The sequence below is a fragment of the Centruroides sculpturatus genome, unplaced genomic scaffold (genome assembly GCF_000671375.1).
Source record: "Centruroides sculpturatus isolate CEXI.00-Female unplaced genomic scaffold, Cexi_2.0 scaffold329, whole genome shotgun sequence".
NCBI lineage: Eukaryota > Metazoa > Arthropoda > Arachnida > Scorpiones > Buthidae > Centruroides > Centruroides sculpturatus.
Window position 1 is genome coordinate 427,984 of NW_019384479.1, and position 17,808 is coordinate 445,791.

General features: G+C 31.8%; 2 protein-coding genes and 1 non-coding gene across 4 annotated transcripts in view; 2 read left to right on the forward strand and 1 right to left on the reverse strand.

Annotated features, from left to right (window-relative positions):
- Positions 1-2,417: 2,417 nt before the first annotated feature.
- Positions 2,418-13,160, reverse strand: LOC111621399. Its single transcript, XM_023363507.1, has 4 exons — positions 13,142-13,160; positions 3,367-3,583; positions 2,629-2,739; positions 2,418-2,551 (listed from the first exon to the last, which is right to left on the reverse strand). Exons 2-4 carry the CDS (start codon positions 3,455-3,457, stop codon positions 2,418-2,420), a joined length of 336 nt encoding a protein of 111 aa, XP_023219275.1. The 5' UTR covers positions 3,458-3,583; positions 13,142-13,160.
- A 495-nt stretch (positions 13,161-13,655) lies between these two features.
- Positions 13,656-13,737, forward strand: Trnas-aga. The gene has a single exon. It is a non-coding gene; the product is annotated as a tRNA-Ser (tRNA).
- A 3,559-nt stretch (positions 13,738-17,296) lies between these two features.
- Positions 17,297-17,808, forward strand: part of LOC111621406 (limb region 1 protein homolog) — a 42,990-nt gene continuing 42,478 nt past the window's right edge. Inside the window, exon 1 of one of the 2 annotated variants that reach the window (XM_023363523.1) lies at positions 17,297-17,429. The gene's annotated coding sequence lies outside the window, so the exon portion shown is untranslated. The remainder of the gene's footprint in view (positions 17,430-17,808) is intronic. The other variant, XM_023363524.1, reaches the window with a different exon arrangement.

Consider the following 17,808-nt stretch of genomic DNA (forward strand, 5'->3'; position numbering starts at 1 on the left):
AAATTTTTTAAAAGTATTTCAGATAAAGTTACAAATAATAATTTTTAGATTTATAATCATGTAAAATCATTTAAAATTAATTAAAACGCTTAAATTTGGCTTCAGGTAACGATCAAAATATGAGAAATTTAACGTAAATCACATTCATATAAAGATAATAACAGATATTAAAATTCAAGATAAATTTTGTTTTGAAAATCACGGGAATAAATCGATAATTATTTCCTATATTCTAAGATTTATATATATATTTTTTTCCTGTTTCTTAATAACATTTTACATGTTTTTATAATTAAAATAGATTGTTTGTAATAAGAAATTAGTTTTAAAATATTTTTATTTGCTCTAATTAACCATTAACATTTAAAATTTCTAGAAAAATTATTGATAAATTCATATATTCGAGTTTATTATTATTTTTTTAATATTCTATTAATTGTAGAAGTAAGTATGTGTAGAATAATTCTATTGGAAGCTCTACGTTGATTGCGATTTATATAAAAAATTAGCCAGTATTATAATTGAAGAATTTATAAATTAAAAAAAAGAAATATATAAATATGTAAATATTATTTAAAATGAAAATATAATTTCTTAAAATAATTAAATGGTAAATCTTGATGTCTGGCTATTGTAAGTAACGCCATAAAGATAATCAAAATTAAAGCTGAATCTTCCAAAATGTTTATATTCAAACACGAGAAAACTAATTAGCAAAAACAATATAGCAGATTCTACAGTTTTATTTTTATTCTTTCGAATTTAAAACCATTCTCCACTTTACAGTGACATATGTGATATACTATATAGCCAGACAGCTACAAAAAATTGTATTATTAATCTTTCCTTCTAATCATAATTAATGTATCAGTCGGATTTAATGTTCGGCCGAAAATGAAAAAAGAAAAGAAAAAAAAAAGAAAGAAATAATGATGTTACATTGAGGTTCAAGAGCAATTACCATCCACTATAAAAGTTATCTCGCTGTTGCTTCTTCTCCATATTTGCTCGCGAAGAATCAGATGCAAGAGACCTAAAATAATAATTTAATTAATTAATAATGTATTTTTTTTAATTTTAAATAACAAAAATAAAATAAATATATTAGGATAATTGAAAAATTTAGAAACTTCTTTTTTTTTAAAGATAATCTTTTAATCAATAGATATTTAGTGTAAGAAAATATATATATATATATTTTAACAAGCAGGTAATCGTAAATATAAAATAAATCTGAGCAAAATACATTCAAGATATCATTGTCAACGACAGGTAAACTTCCATTATTACGGTGTCGGATATACTTTCGTAACGAAAATACCATCGTAATTTTTATCCAAGGGTCGTTATCAGTCATATTAGATAGTTTTATAGGAAAGGAAGACGATAATCAATTGTTAAGGTTCAAGAATGGCGTATTTTATTACTCGGGTGAGATTTTATGTGACGGCCGAGGTCATAAACGATGTATGTTAGCCATGTTCAGAAGAAAATTATTGATAAAATGAAAGTTGTACAGTAATATTTGCTACCTGATGTATATTTTCTAACTTGAAATAACTCAGAATTATTTCTTATTTCTTTTTTTTTATCACTTTTCTTTTGTAGAATTTTTATTGGAAAAAAGATTTAGTTTTGTATTGATCGAATTCGAAACTTTTTTGTACTGAAGTAATAGCGTTGGAGTCATTATTGATCAGATTTAGAATGTGTTAAAATTTTCCAATAATCAATAAATATTATATTTAATATGATTATTAAAATGATAAGATTTAAAAAAAAAACATTTGATTGTAAAATTTATATTAAAATCACTATTTTACAAATACTATTAATAATAGTAAACTAATCATTATATTATTTAAATTTAAGTAATATTTTCTACTATTAAGAAACTAAGTAAGTTTTTATTCGTTATATTGTATATTTGTTTTACTAACATTTGACATTCTATTTACAAAACGTCTCATTTCCAATGATTTATCGTGCATTTTCTAAAAATGCTGTTGTATTTACCTATTTTCATGTTGTATAATCTTTAGGATAAGCGTGCATTGTTTAAATTACTTAACCTTAAATTAATTAAGAGGCTTATCAATTTGTATGACATTTTGTTAATACAAAACGAATTGTGATAAGGGCGAAATTTTTCAATCTTATTATAAAAATTCTACTCTGATAGAGAAGTCTCCGTTTTCTCTATAAAGATCCAGCATTTTGTATAAATCCTGCAACATATTTATATATTACAGAGGATATAATTTTGAAAATTAAACATTTATACATATACACACACATATATAGGGTTTTTCAATACATATATACGTATTGTAGTTATTCTCTAATTCTAAACCATTAAGTTTAAGTATTTCATCCAGCAATTCCAACATCCAATGGTTAACGATGACAAAGCAATTTTATTGACTTAATACACATGTATTTTGTANACTGCTTCCTTCGCAAGGAATAATTGGTAAATTAACTCCTCGCATCTTCTCCCTTTTACCTAATTCATCAATATCCAATATATCTTCAGGATATATTTTCGAATCTATATATAAGCATTTTTTTAAATTATTATTTTATTAATTATTTATAGACTATAAATAATATTTTATAAATACTTACTTTGGCGACATTCTTCGATTTTGTCACCGAAAAGTGCGCATAAAATATTTATCTGGTCTTTAGTAACGCTAAATTTATTATCTTCCCAAGGTTGAATTCTAAAGAAACCTTCTGAAAAATGTGCATAATTAATTTTTATTTTTAGAAAATACAGAAATTAATCTACTTTTTATTTTTATTTTCCTATTTGGTAATTTAGCTTACATATTTAATTGGTTGAATAACTTACATCTTTCTAAATCAAGCAATTAGCGGTTATTTTATATTTAATTATTCACAGTGTAACTTTATCATGAAATCACGCAAATTTAACGGACAATTTATTACATGAATACTTTATTCAATCGTAAAATTTCCGTATGAATACCACGCTAGCACATTTTACTTATTGATTTTACATTATGTTAAAAGTATAATTTCTATTATAAATACAGAAAAGTTTACGTCCATTCAGAAAATATTTATACAATTATAAATATACTAAAAATACCTAATTAAATTTATTATTATTATTAGTCTATTAATACGTAAGTATTTAGATTATATTACTTATTTAGTAAAACTAGAAAATAATTTGTATGTTAACCACGAGATGGCGTATACTTTCAGAATTTTAATTAATTATTAAACTATAAAAAAAAGTTTTGAATTTATTTTTAATAATTTAAATATATTATGCTTCTGTTTTTAAATTAAATAAAATTATTGTTGAGTAAAAAAAAAAGGAAAATATAATACCTGGTGTCCATGTTGCTGGATCACACAAAACTGTTCTAAAGGCTAAAAAGATGAGAATGGAGGCATACATCCCGTAAAACATGAAAGACATCTTCCCTTCAACGAAATGTCTTCAAAAATCATCAAATGTCTCCTTATTTTGAATTCCATTACAGCTCCGCCCCTTATTCGTTGCCATGAGACCGACACCGATGCTTGTCATATCATTGGTCGATTTCTTTTTTATTTAAAATACGTCAATAGCTTATTTTCGTCATTTATATTATAGTATATTTAGCCAATTAAATATTCTTTTATTATTAATATTATATTTTACAATTTTTANATGAGGGTAGTGGTTCGCAGGACGCAAAGAGACTCACACAGAGACCGTATTTACAAATTTAACGCGTTTATTGAACTAAAAACATGCTTACAATAGAAACACTGGTCTGTCCTTCGAAAAGATATCGTACCAAACGATGGAGTGTCCTTCCCGGAGGCACGTGAGTCACGCAACGGAAAAGGTTCTCCTGCGTAGGTCGGAGAGGGTTCTCCTTTTCGGCGGTTGGAGAAGGAAGTGGGCCACGTAGCACAAGAACCACGGCGTTCACGATGTTCCGGTGGAAGTCGATTCCTTAATTTGGATCGTGGAAAATTCTACGATGAGAAGTTCGGTCCCTAAACTCTTCTGCCGTACTTCGTTCGTTAGCCTTTTGCTCCTATAGTCCCGAGCTTAGTCGACCGGACTATTTGCTCCCAACCTCCTCGTGTCCTTGGGATTTCGGGCTGTTATAACCTTTTTCTTTCCGAAATCCCGAGATTTTGGTTGGTCCGAATGTTGGTCCCCTGCGATTCTATTCGTCCCTGGTCCGTTGCCAAGGACGCAATTCGGGCCGCGGGGTTGCCGAATATCCCCGTCCGGGCCGTTTCCCTCCGGAGTCGGGTCAAGCCCTTTCCCGGATGATGGACCCGTAAATCTTACCTAATGTCTATTTTTCTGTCCCGGAGAAGACGCAGATGTCCCAGCCGCCGCCCACCTCTACAGGAGTATCAGCAGGTCTCGCTTTGAACTCTCTTTAAGGAGACCGTCCAAAGTTACCCGGCGGACTATCCGTCACTCGTTCTCACGATTGACGATCGCGGATCTGTCAATTAGGTTTGGAATGCGACAATTATATCGCCTCGCACCCCGTTCCTTGGTCACATCAGTCCTATTTACGTAATAGTCACCGATATATTGACTTTAGTTCGACAGCCGGTTTCCGTCCGGATGGGTGTGTGGTCCCGGCCTTACATTAACATCGGGGGTACTCGGAGGTTATTGTCTCGTCGTTATTTTATGGTCTTTATATATTTAAAATTTAATTAAAAGTAAAATCGTGTGTGAGAGTGAATAAGCTTTTTGTTGATTTAATGTTTGTTGATGAACTCGTTTGGGTAAGTTGAAAAATTGTATTTATAAGTTGTACTGGAAAGTTTTATTATTTGATATTAATAAATAATAATATCTTGTAAATGTTATTAGTTAATACTTTAGACGTTGGATTAGGTACTTTCCTAAGTATATTTTTTAGATGGCATTTTTATGGTGACCATTTCTATTCTCATGTTCGGTACACAAGTACGTAACCTATATAGGTCTATAGGTATATTAGACTAGACCTGATTCGCGATTCTTCTTTCAGAAATATTACCTGCCGGCTATCGTAAGCCAAGCACGCGTGTCATAACAAACACCGTGTCACAAAAACGTCCATCCGGATCTGAATTTCGAAAAAAAAAGCGCGTGAGGGAGATTGAAGCCAAAAAATTGAGAAATTCGTTAAGAAAGTGGACAGGAAGATGATGTACCTAATGACGTTTTGACACCCTTTGATATGTCTGGGTCTGGAAACAATTTAAAGAAATAATAATAATAATAAAGACAGCCCAGTCAGCCCAATCCAGCAAGACTTGACCTTGTCCACAGTTATTCAAAGTTCTGAAATTCGAATTGTAGAAACAGCTGCAATTAATAAGACCCAATTAGACACAAATGATCCTGTTTCATGGTTACCCTTACAGAAATATATAACTAAAATTATATTGTGACGAAAGAATTGGATATTATTTACTTTTATTTATTTGTTTATTTTAAATATAATCTACTTTAATAACGTTCAATAATCTTGGATTATAAGAGTTGAAACTATAAAAGTTCTCTATATTGAATTAACTTAATAAACTTAAACTTTTGTATGGAAAATTTTGTATAGACGAAATCTTGCAGCACTATCTGGCAATGTATTTTAATTAACCATGAATAAAATTTACTAACCATGAGTAACTTATATCAAGTGCCGTAACTAGGGAGGTGCCAGCGGTGTCCAGGCACAGGGCGCAGACCCTGGGGAGGCGCAGAAATGACCTGGACCAAGTTTTGGGTCATGCATGCCATGCATGCCCCAAAAATTGGTTCTTGTGTTTGATAAAAGAAAGACAAGTTGCTTCCAATCCAAAGAAAAACATAATTATCTAGTACAGGCGCAAGTTGGCCGACCCGTAGTTAATAGAACACATACAATATTTTATATCGCGTATACGGGTGTAGACACGCCCTACTATACTATATGACATTTGTCGAGCGATCTTGAAACTACAACACTCGTAAGTCTCGCAATATTACACACACACAAAAGTATACCTTGAGAGAAGAATCTAAATTAATTTGAAGAAGGTCGCTACTTCTAAACAAATCTGTCAAACTAGCTGAGATTTACATATAGTTCACGCTGTCAGCAACGTTCATTTTGATCATTGTCGTATTGTTAATGTGGGTACGAGGAGTTGTTGTCACCAGCGTTGGGAAGTGTGTGTTGACCTTTCAGTTAAAGGTGAACACACCCGTTTTTCCCGCGAATGTCGTCAGGATGACGCGAGAAAGCCTTTTTCCGTATGAGGGTAGTGGTTCGCAGGACGCAAAGAGACTCACACAGAGACCGTATTTACAAATTTAACGCGTTTATTGAACTAAAAACATGCTTACAATAGAAACACTGGTCTGTCCTTCGAAAAGATATCGTACCAAACGATGGAGTGTCCTTCCCGGAGGCACGTGAGTCACGCAACGGAAAAGGTTCTCCTGCGTAGGTCGGAGAGGGTTCTCCTTTTCGGCGGTTGGAGAAGGAAGTGGGCCACGTAGCACAAGAACCACGGCGTTCACGATGTTCCGGTGGAAGTCGATTCCTTAATTTGGATCGTGGAAAATTCTACGATGAGAAGTTCGGTCCCTAAACTCTTCTGCCGTACTTCGTTCGTTAGCCTTTTGCTCCTATAGTCCCGAGCTTAGTCGACCGGACTATTTGCTCCCAACCTCCTCGTGTCCTTGGGATTTCGGGCTGTTATAACCTTTTTCTTTCCGAAATCCCGAGATTTTGGTTGGTCCGAATGTTGGTCCCCTGCGATTCTGTTCGTCCCTGGTCCGTTGCCAACGACGCGATTCGGGCCGCGGGGTTGCCGAATATCCCCGTCCGGGCCGTTTCCCTCCGGAGTCGGGTCAAGCCCTTTCCCGGATGATGGACCCGTAAATCTTACCTAATGTCTATTTTTCTGTCCCGGAGAAGACGCAGATGTCCCAGCCGCCGCCCACCTCTACAGGAGTATCAGCAGGTCTCGCTTTGAACTCTCTTTAAGGAGACCGTCCAAAGTTACCCGGCGGACTATCCGTCACTCGTTCTCACGATTGACGATCGCGGATCTGTCAATTAGGTTTGGAATGCGACAATTATATCGCCTCGCACCCCGTTCCTTGGTCACATCAGTCCTATTTACGTAATAGTCACCGATATATTGACTTTAGTTCGACAGCCGGTTTCCGTCCGGATGGGTGTGTGGTCCCGGCCTTACATTAACATCGGGGGTACTCGGAGGTTATTGTCTCGTCGTTATTTTATGGTCTTTATATATTTAAAATTTAATTAAAAGTAAAATCGTGTGTGAGAGTGAATAAGCTTTTTGTTGATTTAATGTTTGTTGATGAACTCGTTTGGGTAAGTTGAAAAATTGTATTTATAAGTTGTACTGGAAAGTTTTATTATTTGATATTAATAAATAATAATATCTTGTAAATGTTATTAGTTAATACTTTAGACGTTGGATTAGGTACTTTCCTAAGTATATTTTTTAGATGGCATTTTTATGGTGATCATTTCTATTCTCATGTTCGGTACACAAGTACGTAACCTATATAGGTCTATAGGTATATTAGACTAGACCTGATTCGCAATTCTTCTTTCAGAAATATTACCTGCCGGCTATCGTAAGCCAAGCACGCGTGTCATAACAAACACCGTGTCACAAAAACGTCCATCCGGATCTGAATTTCGAAAAAAAAAGCGCGTGAGGGAGATTGAAGCCAAAAAATTGAGAAATTCGTTAAGAAAGTGGACAGGAAGATGATGTACCTAATGACGTTTTGACACCCTTTGATATGTCTGGGTCTGGAAACAATTTAAAGAAATAATAATAATAATAAAGACAGCCCAGTCAGCCCAATCCAGCAAGACTTGACCTTGTCCACAGTTATTCAAAGTTCTGAAATTCGAATTGTAGAAACAGCTGCAATTAATAAGACCCAATTAGACACAAATGATCCTGTTTCATGGTTACCCTTAACTGACCCCATTCGTTGTTTCCTTGTCGAGAAAGGGCCTGATCAAGGAAAAGGTAGTAAAAACATTTCTTCAACTGAAGACTCAGGACGAAAATTTGATATGCATTGGTTTACAAAAAAGATGAGCAATGGCGAGATGATACGTAGACGATAAAAAGAGACACAATATTTTGTTTCCCATGTATACTTTTCGGTTCTTCCTTCACTCACCAGATAAGGCCAGCACTCGCTTATGCGCAAAAAGGATATAATGATTGGCGTCATTTAAATCCACGTATCCCTGAGCACAAAAACTCTACATTTCATAGAGAAAATTTTATTAAGTGGAAAATGCTTGAACAGCAATTAATGATAATGCTGATTACGTGCCGTGTGCAGCGCATTCTTTGAATTTATCTGTCGTACACGCTGCTAGTGTGACAGGCCCGATATAATCACTTTTTTTGGAGTAATTCAGAAAATATTTCTGCTTTTTTTTCGAGTTCTACGGTCAGACGGGAAACTTTAATGAAAGATTTAAATATTTCTTTGAAAAAATACGCCGATACTAGATGGGCCTCTAAAGCTAAACATGCCATCAAAGCTTTAAACATGCAAATTCCCCAAATCTGGTGTGTGCTAAAGGTTCTAACTACCAACGATTATAATGTGGAAACAATCGCTATAGCTAAAAGCATAATGGACCTAATAAACTACAAATTCGTATGTAATCTGTAAATTTGGGATCAAGTTTTAGAATCTGTTGACGGAGTGAATGTACCTCTACAGTAGCTCTACAGCTTACTATCGACAAAAGGGAAATTAATCAAGATTACCTCTGAATTAATCAAGGGATTAACAAGGCAGATTCAAAATATTTACCAGACTGTGGTCAATGTTTTCGAAAAGGCAAAAAAAGTATGTGAAGAATGTGGCATTGAAGACAATGAAAAGCGTCGAAAGCGAATAAAAAGACACGATTTAAACGAAAGATTAGACGCTGGTTATGATATTACCCAACAACAAAGTTTCAAAATTCAGATAAATGAAGCAATAGATAGAATAATTTCTGAATTCAAATGGCCATTCGAAAAACTACACAACATTCACCACTGTTTTAATTTTTTGACGGTACAAGGCATAACTACATATTCAGTTGAAGAACTAAAAAACATGCTGCTGACTCAAGTATCAAATATTCTACAGATATAAATGCCACAGAATTTTGGGCCGAATTAGAAACTTTGAAGAGTCAAGTTGAAGCGACCGCATTATTTGATAAATGTGAATGTCAATCAAGTCTGGGTCTTCTTAAAGCTATAATAGAACTGGATTTGAAAGGAATGTTTCCCAACTTAGTAGTCGCTATAAAGCCAGTGACTGTAGCTTCCTGCGAGAGGTCATTTAGTAAGCTCAAATTGATAAAGACGTACCTGCTCTCGACGATGGACGAAGAAAGATTGTCTGGGCTAGCAATTTTGTCGATTGAACGCGACACAGCATGGCTTCTGTCGTATGACAATGTCATCAAAGACTTCGCAATGAGGAAAGCGCGGAAAGTAAATCTATAAGTACCTAGGTAGTTGTTTTTTCTTTTTGTTTGCGTTTACGGTTTGCCTTAGCCTTGGGTCTTTACTATCTCTACTAACGAGTGTCTGGTGTCATTTTTGTATTGTATTATTGTGTATTTTGGCAAATATTTTCGAATAAACATTTTTTTTTACTAAATATATTCTAAATTCTACTAAGTAGGTACCTATAAATAAAAATTTAGTTTTTTAGATTTATTTTTATAGACATTTTCCATTTTATTGTCAGAGCCGAGTAAGATTAGAGCATTTTTCAAGGGCGTATACTCCATAGTACTTTTGGAGTCTGTGGATGTGATAATTCCTAGAGAATAACGGTATTTGGACCGATTACATATTGATATTTGAAAAAAAATGTAATAGAAGCGGAAAGATAAAATAATATGAATAGATTTCAATTTAAAAGTACAAAAAATTCTAAAAATTCTTGTAATTTTAGGTCCATTTTTAACCCCTTAATATCGATCAATTATTTCTTATCTATCAACTTAAAGATTTACAGCATTAAAAACATAAACATTGATGCAATAACTTTAACATTGTTAACCTAAATTTAATTTTATCTTAGCTTTATTTTAGCTTAGCTTTAATAATTGTATTTATCTTAGAATAAATACGATTATTCCAATTAATCTTATGTATATTTTGTAATAATTTTTTTTATTAAAGGTTGTTGTTATTGGCATATTAAATATGTTCACAAATATTTATAAATTACATGCTTTTTTTAAATTTAAAGCCTTTTATTTTGTTTAAAACTCGCAAAAATTTAGTGTAGTCTGTGCAAAGCAGGAAATAGGCCTACATACCATTATCACATTTGGTACACAGTTAGGGTACGCCATGGGAATGCACACTAAGAAGGGATTCTCGGCAATTCGCATCATTCTCAGTGATAGGTGTTATATAACAATTACTATGGTTGTTGAAATAATGAATACAGTATAAATAGGGTTTGCTTGCAAAACCTCCGCGGGCGAAGTCGCGGGTAACAGCTAGTTTATTATATGTAGATAAATACAGTAAGTCATTTTAATCCTATCGATCTTATAACGTGAACGATAATTTCCTGCGTAACTGCGCTATAAAAATAAAGAGCAATTATAAATGTAAGAGGTAACTCTCGAATACCATTTTAAAATATCATAAACTATAAATAGGAATAGGCTAATTCGTTAATCATCAAAGTACTGGTAATGATTAGCATCCATTACACCAAAAAATTATAATGATTGAAAATTCATAAGTTAGAAGTTAGAAGCTGTACATTTTGATATAGAAAAATTTTACAATATTTAAAATAATATGTAAAATTATATTCGGTTCATTTTGCGACGACAGGAAAGCATTATCCACACTTAATTATCTTTATTTAACAAAAAAAAATAAACAAAAATTAGTAGAAAAAATACGTGAAAAGATCAAAACGTCTTTACTCTCGCCATGTCCAATCACTGGGAACTACAATCTTCCACTGCAAAGACTTTGTTAAAACTAATTTTTTTTGTTTTTAAATTAGCTTTAAAATAGTCTGGAACACATTGAAACTGAATAATATTTTTAAATTATTTGAATATATTAAATTAAAACAATAAAATATCAAAAATTATGATTGTAGTAACTTTGACGAAGATTGCTCATTAAATACTTTGAAATTCGATTATAAACCGTAAACTATTATAACAATAACCATGAACGTTTTTTTTTTATCGCCTTACTACTAATAACAACTGCAAGGAGGGTCCGCTCGTGTACAAATACGTTTTCTAAGCATATCGCATTGGTATCTGCAAATTCCAATTATCTCTTTGCCAAGGCAAATGTGAGGGTGGTAATTATCCCAATCTTGTGGAGAACGATACGTTCTTTGACATGAAACTAATGTGGATATTCCTAAAAATGAAGAATGTATAAATTTTTATCGTAACTTACTAACTAAAATATTAAAGTAACTGTCCTTACCACCAATAGAAATCAGGAAGAATACTAGCAAAGCCTTCATTCTTTAGATGAGTTCTGATTGTCTTTCTGTTTTCAGCAGTTTAAATACTTCACAACGTTCAAAGTATAAAAGTTTTGTATTTCTTATGTAATATCATTTGATCGTTATTTAAAAATTTATTTAAATGGGAATTTAATTTAGAAATATTAGAACTTTTCGCAATTTCATTTTTCTACGAAATATAAAATTTCTTAATATTTCTTGAATATCAAATATTAAAATTTCTAGAAAAATTCCGGTAAATCTCTCATCTCTTAAAAAACTATAAAGATTTTAACAAATAATATTGTTTCTACTAAATATTTCTTTCTATATTTTATAGCCTATTCATAGTATATAGCGGTTATCTATGCTTATCATTAAGGGAATTGTCTATACTTGCTTTACTCTAAATAGTAGAATTGTTACTCTGTTAAGTTAATATTAAATAGGAAAATAATTATGAATTCGTTACATGATAGAACTGTAACCATGTACAATTTTTTCTGGTCCGTAATAAAAAAGTATTAATCTGTTTCAAACCTGTTCATTTCCGGATATTTGTACAAGACATCTGTTCGTACATCACTTGTTCTTGTCAGAAGTGAAATGTTTATAACCGTTCACAAAAACAAAGTTCCAAGATGGCAAGTGTATAAACTTGTCTTTGCTCAACGCAATAATCCGAAGGATTCGAAGTGGTCCTGTAGAGTCTCCCAGGAATATCGGTCCAACAAGAACCAGTAATGTTCCTGTTATCACGACAGTACGCGAATAATTTAAAGAAAAATGTACATTTATTTACAAAATTATTGAGGGAGGAGTATTAAGATGAATGTCTGCACATTTTCAGCAGCACAGCCTCAAAACGATCAAATTATCTTTTATAATAAGAATGGATTAATTTTAAAATTATGCACTAGTAATTAAAGAGTTATAGAAAGAAATTAATAATGACTTTTATCAATTATTTAACTAATTATTGATAATCGAAAGACCCTTTAACATAAAGATTGAAAATTATTTGTATTTGATAGTGTTGACGAATTATTACGAATCATACAACAATGTGTCATGTAATTAATATGAAAATTTCGACTAAAACAAATTAAAAAATTTACAACCTTTATTATATATACTGTATAGATAAATACAGTAAGCAATTTTAATCCTTTCGATCTTATAACGTAAACGATAATTTCCTGTATAACTGCGCTATAAAAATAAAGAGAGCAGTTACAAATGTAAGTGGTAAGTCATTGTGTGTCATTCAAATTATGTGTGGGAATGCCTAATTTTTCCTAATTTATTAATCATACGACCTAATAAAATTAACTTAGATTGGCATAGTTCATCCAAGAAAGTTCCTATCCGGAAGATCTAGGTTCAATTTGGAACCTCCAATTTTTCATAAATAATTCTAAAGATCGTTGAATCGTTTCTCATCCATGGCTTATTCTGGCTAACTCTAAGCTAGTCTTAATGAACTAGAATCTCATCTTTACTAATAAAACAATAAATTATTTAGAGAAGCATTAAAATATCAGCTTATTGTCCTGAAATAAAGTTATTTTTATAATTTTTTGTAAATACCACAGGTAAAATTTTCTTCATTCTTCATCCATGTCGGTCGACTCCATTGGAGGTTACGTCTATCTGCAATGGAGGAAAATAAGTCAAACAAAATAACCATATTGTCAATCTTCATATCAATAGAATGAATCTGTTTCTTCTAAACTAAGCGGGAAAATTCGATTCGTCCCGCTGACGAAACAAATTGACCGATCAACTGAAACAGTCCATCGTCGGAAAATCGTAGCTGCTAATTTTACAGTTGCGCTTATATAGGCTACTTACGAAAATGAAAAATTGATCATAAATTTGCATCTCTTGTAATTGATTTATCGGAATTTGACTTCACTGTATAACATTATGAAGGAACTGCAAACAATGTAACAGATCATCTTTCTCGTTGCCCTGTTCGGACTGACACTTATCCTATTTATTCATCTGACAAACGGATTTTGTTTGCCCAACACTCTAATCTCTATTGTACCCATTGTAAGATTAAATGATGTAAAAATGTTTTTAGAAAACCTTCATAAGTGCAGTCGTGGCCGAGTGGTTAAGGCGACGGACTAGAAATCCGTTGGGATCTTCCCGCACAGGTTCGAATCCTGTCGACTGCGTAACAAAACGACTTTTTTTTTTATCTTTACGGTATTTGTTTTGCTATATTTTAATATTACAAATTTCATAAATTCAGTAGACTCTCGGTAATTCGAACTCGATGATGCCGCCTCATGTTTGTTTGAATCAAGAGCGCGTGTTTCATTAACATTTTCTTCCCATTTTTAAAATTTAAAGATCGAATTTAAAAGTAATCAATTAATTTAAAAAATTCAATTTTAAAATATTTCAAATCACACAACAGTTAGCACACAACAATTTACAGTCACCCTGAGAGTATTTCCATGTCATGCTACTCGTGAGTCGTGAGCAATACAGAGCCTTTGTTTTTTATATCTCGTTGATTAAACATTATTCTGCCTTCCATATAGTGTTAATGTGTTGTTAAAATCATTCCTTTCCTTTGTTCTGTAACCTTCAAAAATGGTCTCCTCGAACTGTTTAAGGTCGTCCCTCTGAGTTCGAATTAACGAAAGTCTACTGTATAAACAAAATTATCATACTAAAGCATTACCGCAATACCTATGAGGTGTCTATAATTTTGAATAGTAATGAAAGATATATATTCTAAATTGAAAATTTAAATTTAAATAATTTGAAAGATTACACTCTGCACTAATCTGCAGTAATAAGAATACACAATTTGAGACTGGTATTTAGAATGACTGATGCAGTGCAAAATCATATTGCGCCACGCCAGCTAATGATTACTCAAATAGGTTAAAGTGTTATTTGAACCAAATTTGGGAACCTATTGAACTGATCATATAGTCTATACATGTTCGATTATTAGGTGTAATGAAAAGAATAACAGCCGTGGCTGCAAGGCAAAAAGTTTGTTTTTACTTTTCCGGCTGTTTTATAGCTGAAAAAATATGGCGATCGGTGTAAAAGATTTTTACATTTTTGGACTCAAGGGACATTGAAACGTCGAGAAATTCAAAAAATTCGGGGGGGAGAGTTTCTGTATGTATGGATGTTAGCGCGCGCGTGTGTGTGTGTGTGTTGAGAAGGCACGATTTTGTTCGCCCTCTTTGACGCTTAACTCCTGTGCTTTCTCTCGAAAATTTTGGAAATTTTTCCTAATACACTATCATTTAATAGCATCAATCTCCTAACACAAACCTCCGCAAGATTTATGTATTAGGGGATTGATGCTATTAAATTTTGGTGGTTAAAGGTCGAGAGAGTAGGGAGATAAAGGGGGAGTTGACATATTCCTAGTAGAGTTGGACTTAATGACAATTTTACTCGTTATTAGCATTTACAATTTTTTTTATAAAACTCATCTCTATCCTCAAAATTAAGTTTTTTGCTATTTTATAATAATTAAAAGTAATAAATTTTTTACTGTATTATCATAACAGATGACGCCACCACGTGAAAGTTAAGCAACTCGTTGATGGATTTTTTGGTGTGGTAGTCAACGTGTAAACTCAATACAAAAATAATTATACGAACGTCCAAAACTATTTCTAGACCATATATTTCAATGTTTATGGAAACTGGATATATTGTATACAGTATACATGTCTAGGGCACACTCGCATATACAGTATACAGTTAAGAAAAAATTGTTGGCACGCCACTACTTGAAAGTTTCTAAAACATATGTATTGTACACTAAAAACCATATTATATGTCTGTATATATTTATTTATTTTTATTTTAAAATAAATACAAATTTAAAAAAAAAATCACAAAACAAAATACTATTGTAAAGTATGCCAAAAAATTATTGGCAATGTGACAAACTTTATCACACAAACATATAATTTTGTCATATTGAAACTATTTAGTATTTTGTAGAGCTTCCTTTTTGTTTAAAAATTGTTTTTCAATGACAAGGCATTCTTGTAACAAGTTTTTCACAGACTTAAGGATCAATTTCATTCCATACCAATTCTATCATCTGTTTCAATTCGTCTTTTCTTTTAGGATATCTTTTGGCTATTTTTTTTATTATTATTTATTCCCACGGTGTTTAATGAGATTTAGATCCATACCAATACAAAGTGATAACATCCTGAGATTTCAAATATATATATATATTTTTTTCACTACCTTAGCTGTACACGCTGGATTGTTGTCGTGTTGGAAGAGAAAAGTTTTTTCTAATCCTAATTTAATGGCTGAAATATTGTAAAAAGATTTTCACACAATACTTTAAAGTTCTTTTCTTTTCTCGTGGTTTCAACAATAAATACCAGGTTTCCAATTATTTTGTTGCTATACACCCCAACACAATCACCGAACCGTCTCCATGTTTTTGGAGTTGATCTAATACACATTTGATTAAATGTTTTTCTCCAAACGTTTTAAGCACCATTGGGTCAAACAGGTTGTACTACTTACTTTCGTCAGAGCAAATAACATGATTCCAAAACGTAACTGGACTTTCAAGATACTTTTTAGCCACGCACGTCATTTCTTATTGTCTTATTTGCTTATCCATAATTTTTTTCCAAGTAAATCTATCATGATAACTAGACTCGTGCGATCTATTTTGAACAGTCTGAGGTTTAACTCTGTCATTAACTGTTATTTCCAATTCATCACTTGTTTTAACTGCACTTATAACATCATTATTTCTCAATTTCTTCTTGATCACTCTACTCTTGGATGAATTTGTTTTCCTTTTTTCTTCTTTTTTTAATAATTTTTTTTCTTTCTTTTCTATATTTTAACTTTTTCTAATATATAAGAATAAGGAAAAACGTATTCATTTATTAGACTATATCGACCAGAATAGTTACAATTGCTTTATTCTAAGAAAATTAAGAGTTTATACGAGGTACTATTTAATACACGTCATACTTATATAGCTTGTAATGTGGCGTCATCTAATGCCGATATTTGGCAGCACTAATAAAAAAAATTTTAACGTGTAGAACAGTAAACTCCCTCTAACTCGCACTAATAGGGGTTGAAGGTCATCGAGTTTACGAAAGTTTGTGTTAGCGAGGCGTTTTCTTCGATGAAGTGGAAAACGAGAAGATGGATATTCAGTACAGTGGTTTTACACAGCCTTAGTAGGTTAGACTATTGAATTTATTACTACAGGAAAGGAGCTCAAAAACTTTCGTGACAGTATAGCATACAGTAATGTACTGTACAGTCTTTAGTCACTTACCGATTACAGTAATATAATGCGCGGTATCTCAAAGACTTTCGGACATAATTATAACAAAATTATAATTCAAATTACTTGTTAATTATAATTTTTTTATTGTTAAAATTTTTTTAAAATTGCTGTCAAATTTTTCGAAGAAATTTGTCCGACTTACTCGAAGCGGGTGTTAAGTACAGTACACTCGAAGCGGGTGTAAACACCCGCTTCGAGCATACAGTACTTAAATTCTGATTGATTAATGATACAAGAGAATTTATAATCGATATATTAATATTACTTATATAAAAGTTTATTTAATTTTAACTGATTAATTTTCTTCCTTTTCTCAATAAATAAATAATTCTCCATTAACCGAATGAACTTGCAACAGATTTCGTACGAACTGGATATTTGCCAAATTCGTTTTCATTGAGGAAGAATGTCAAGGGAGGAAAACTTAGTGAAATAAATTCTTATAAGGAAAGTATAAAATATTTAGAAAGTATATAAGAAGAAATAATTAGCTAGTTAGAACTGAATTGATTTAACGCCAATGTTTAATGCTGAAGTAATTAAAAGGTAAGAAGAAATAACTGAGTTACTAATTTCTCTATTGTTTTTATTTTGAAAGATTTCCAATGTTTTCTATTTTTTCCGCTTGTATAATTCTAGAGTTTACATGTTCTGTGATTTGATTTGATAATATAACAAGTGTAATAAAATAAAACATTTCATATGTCTCGTTTTATTAATACTTGTAAAAAAATTTTAATTTAAGAAATATTATTTAAATGTAATTACTATTTGATAAAAACTCACAAAACTTTACAAATATTTAAAATATATATATATATTTAGAACAGAATCACGTATAAAATATTAGATCTTACGAAAACATCGTACACGTTAATTATCTTTTTTAAAATGTTAAAATTATTAAAATATTTTTATAGATTAA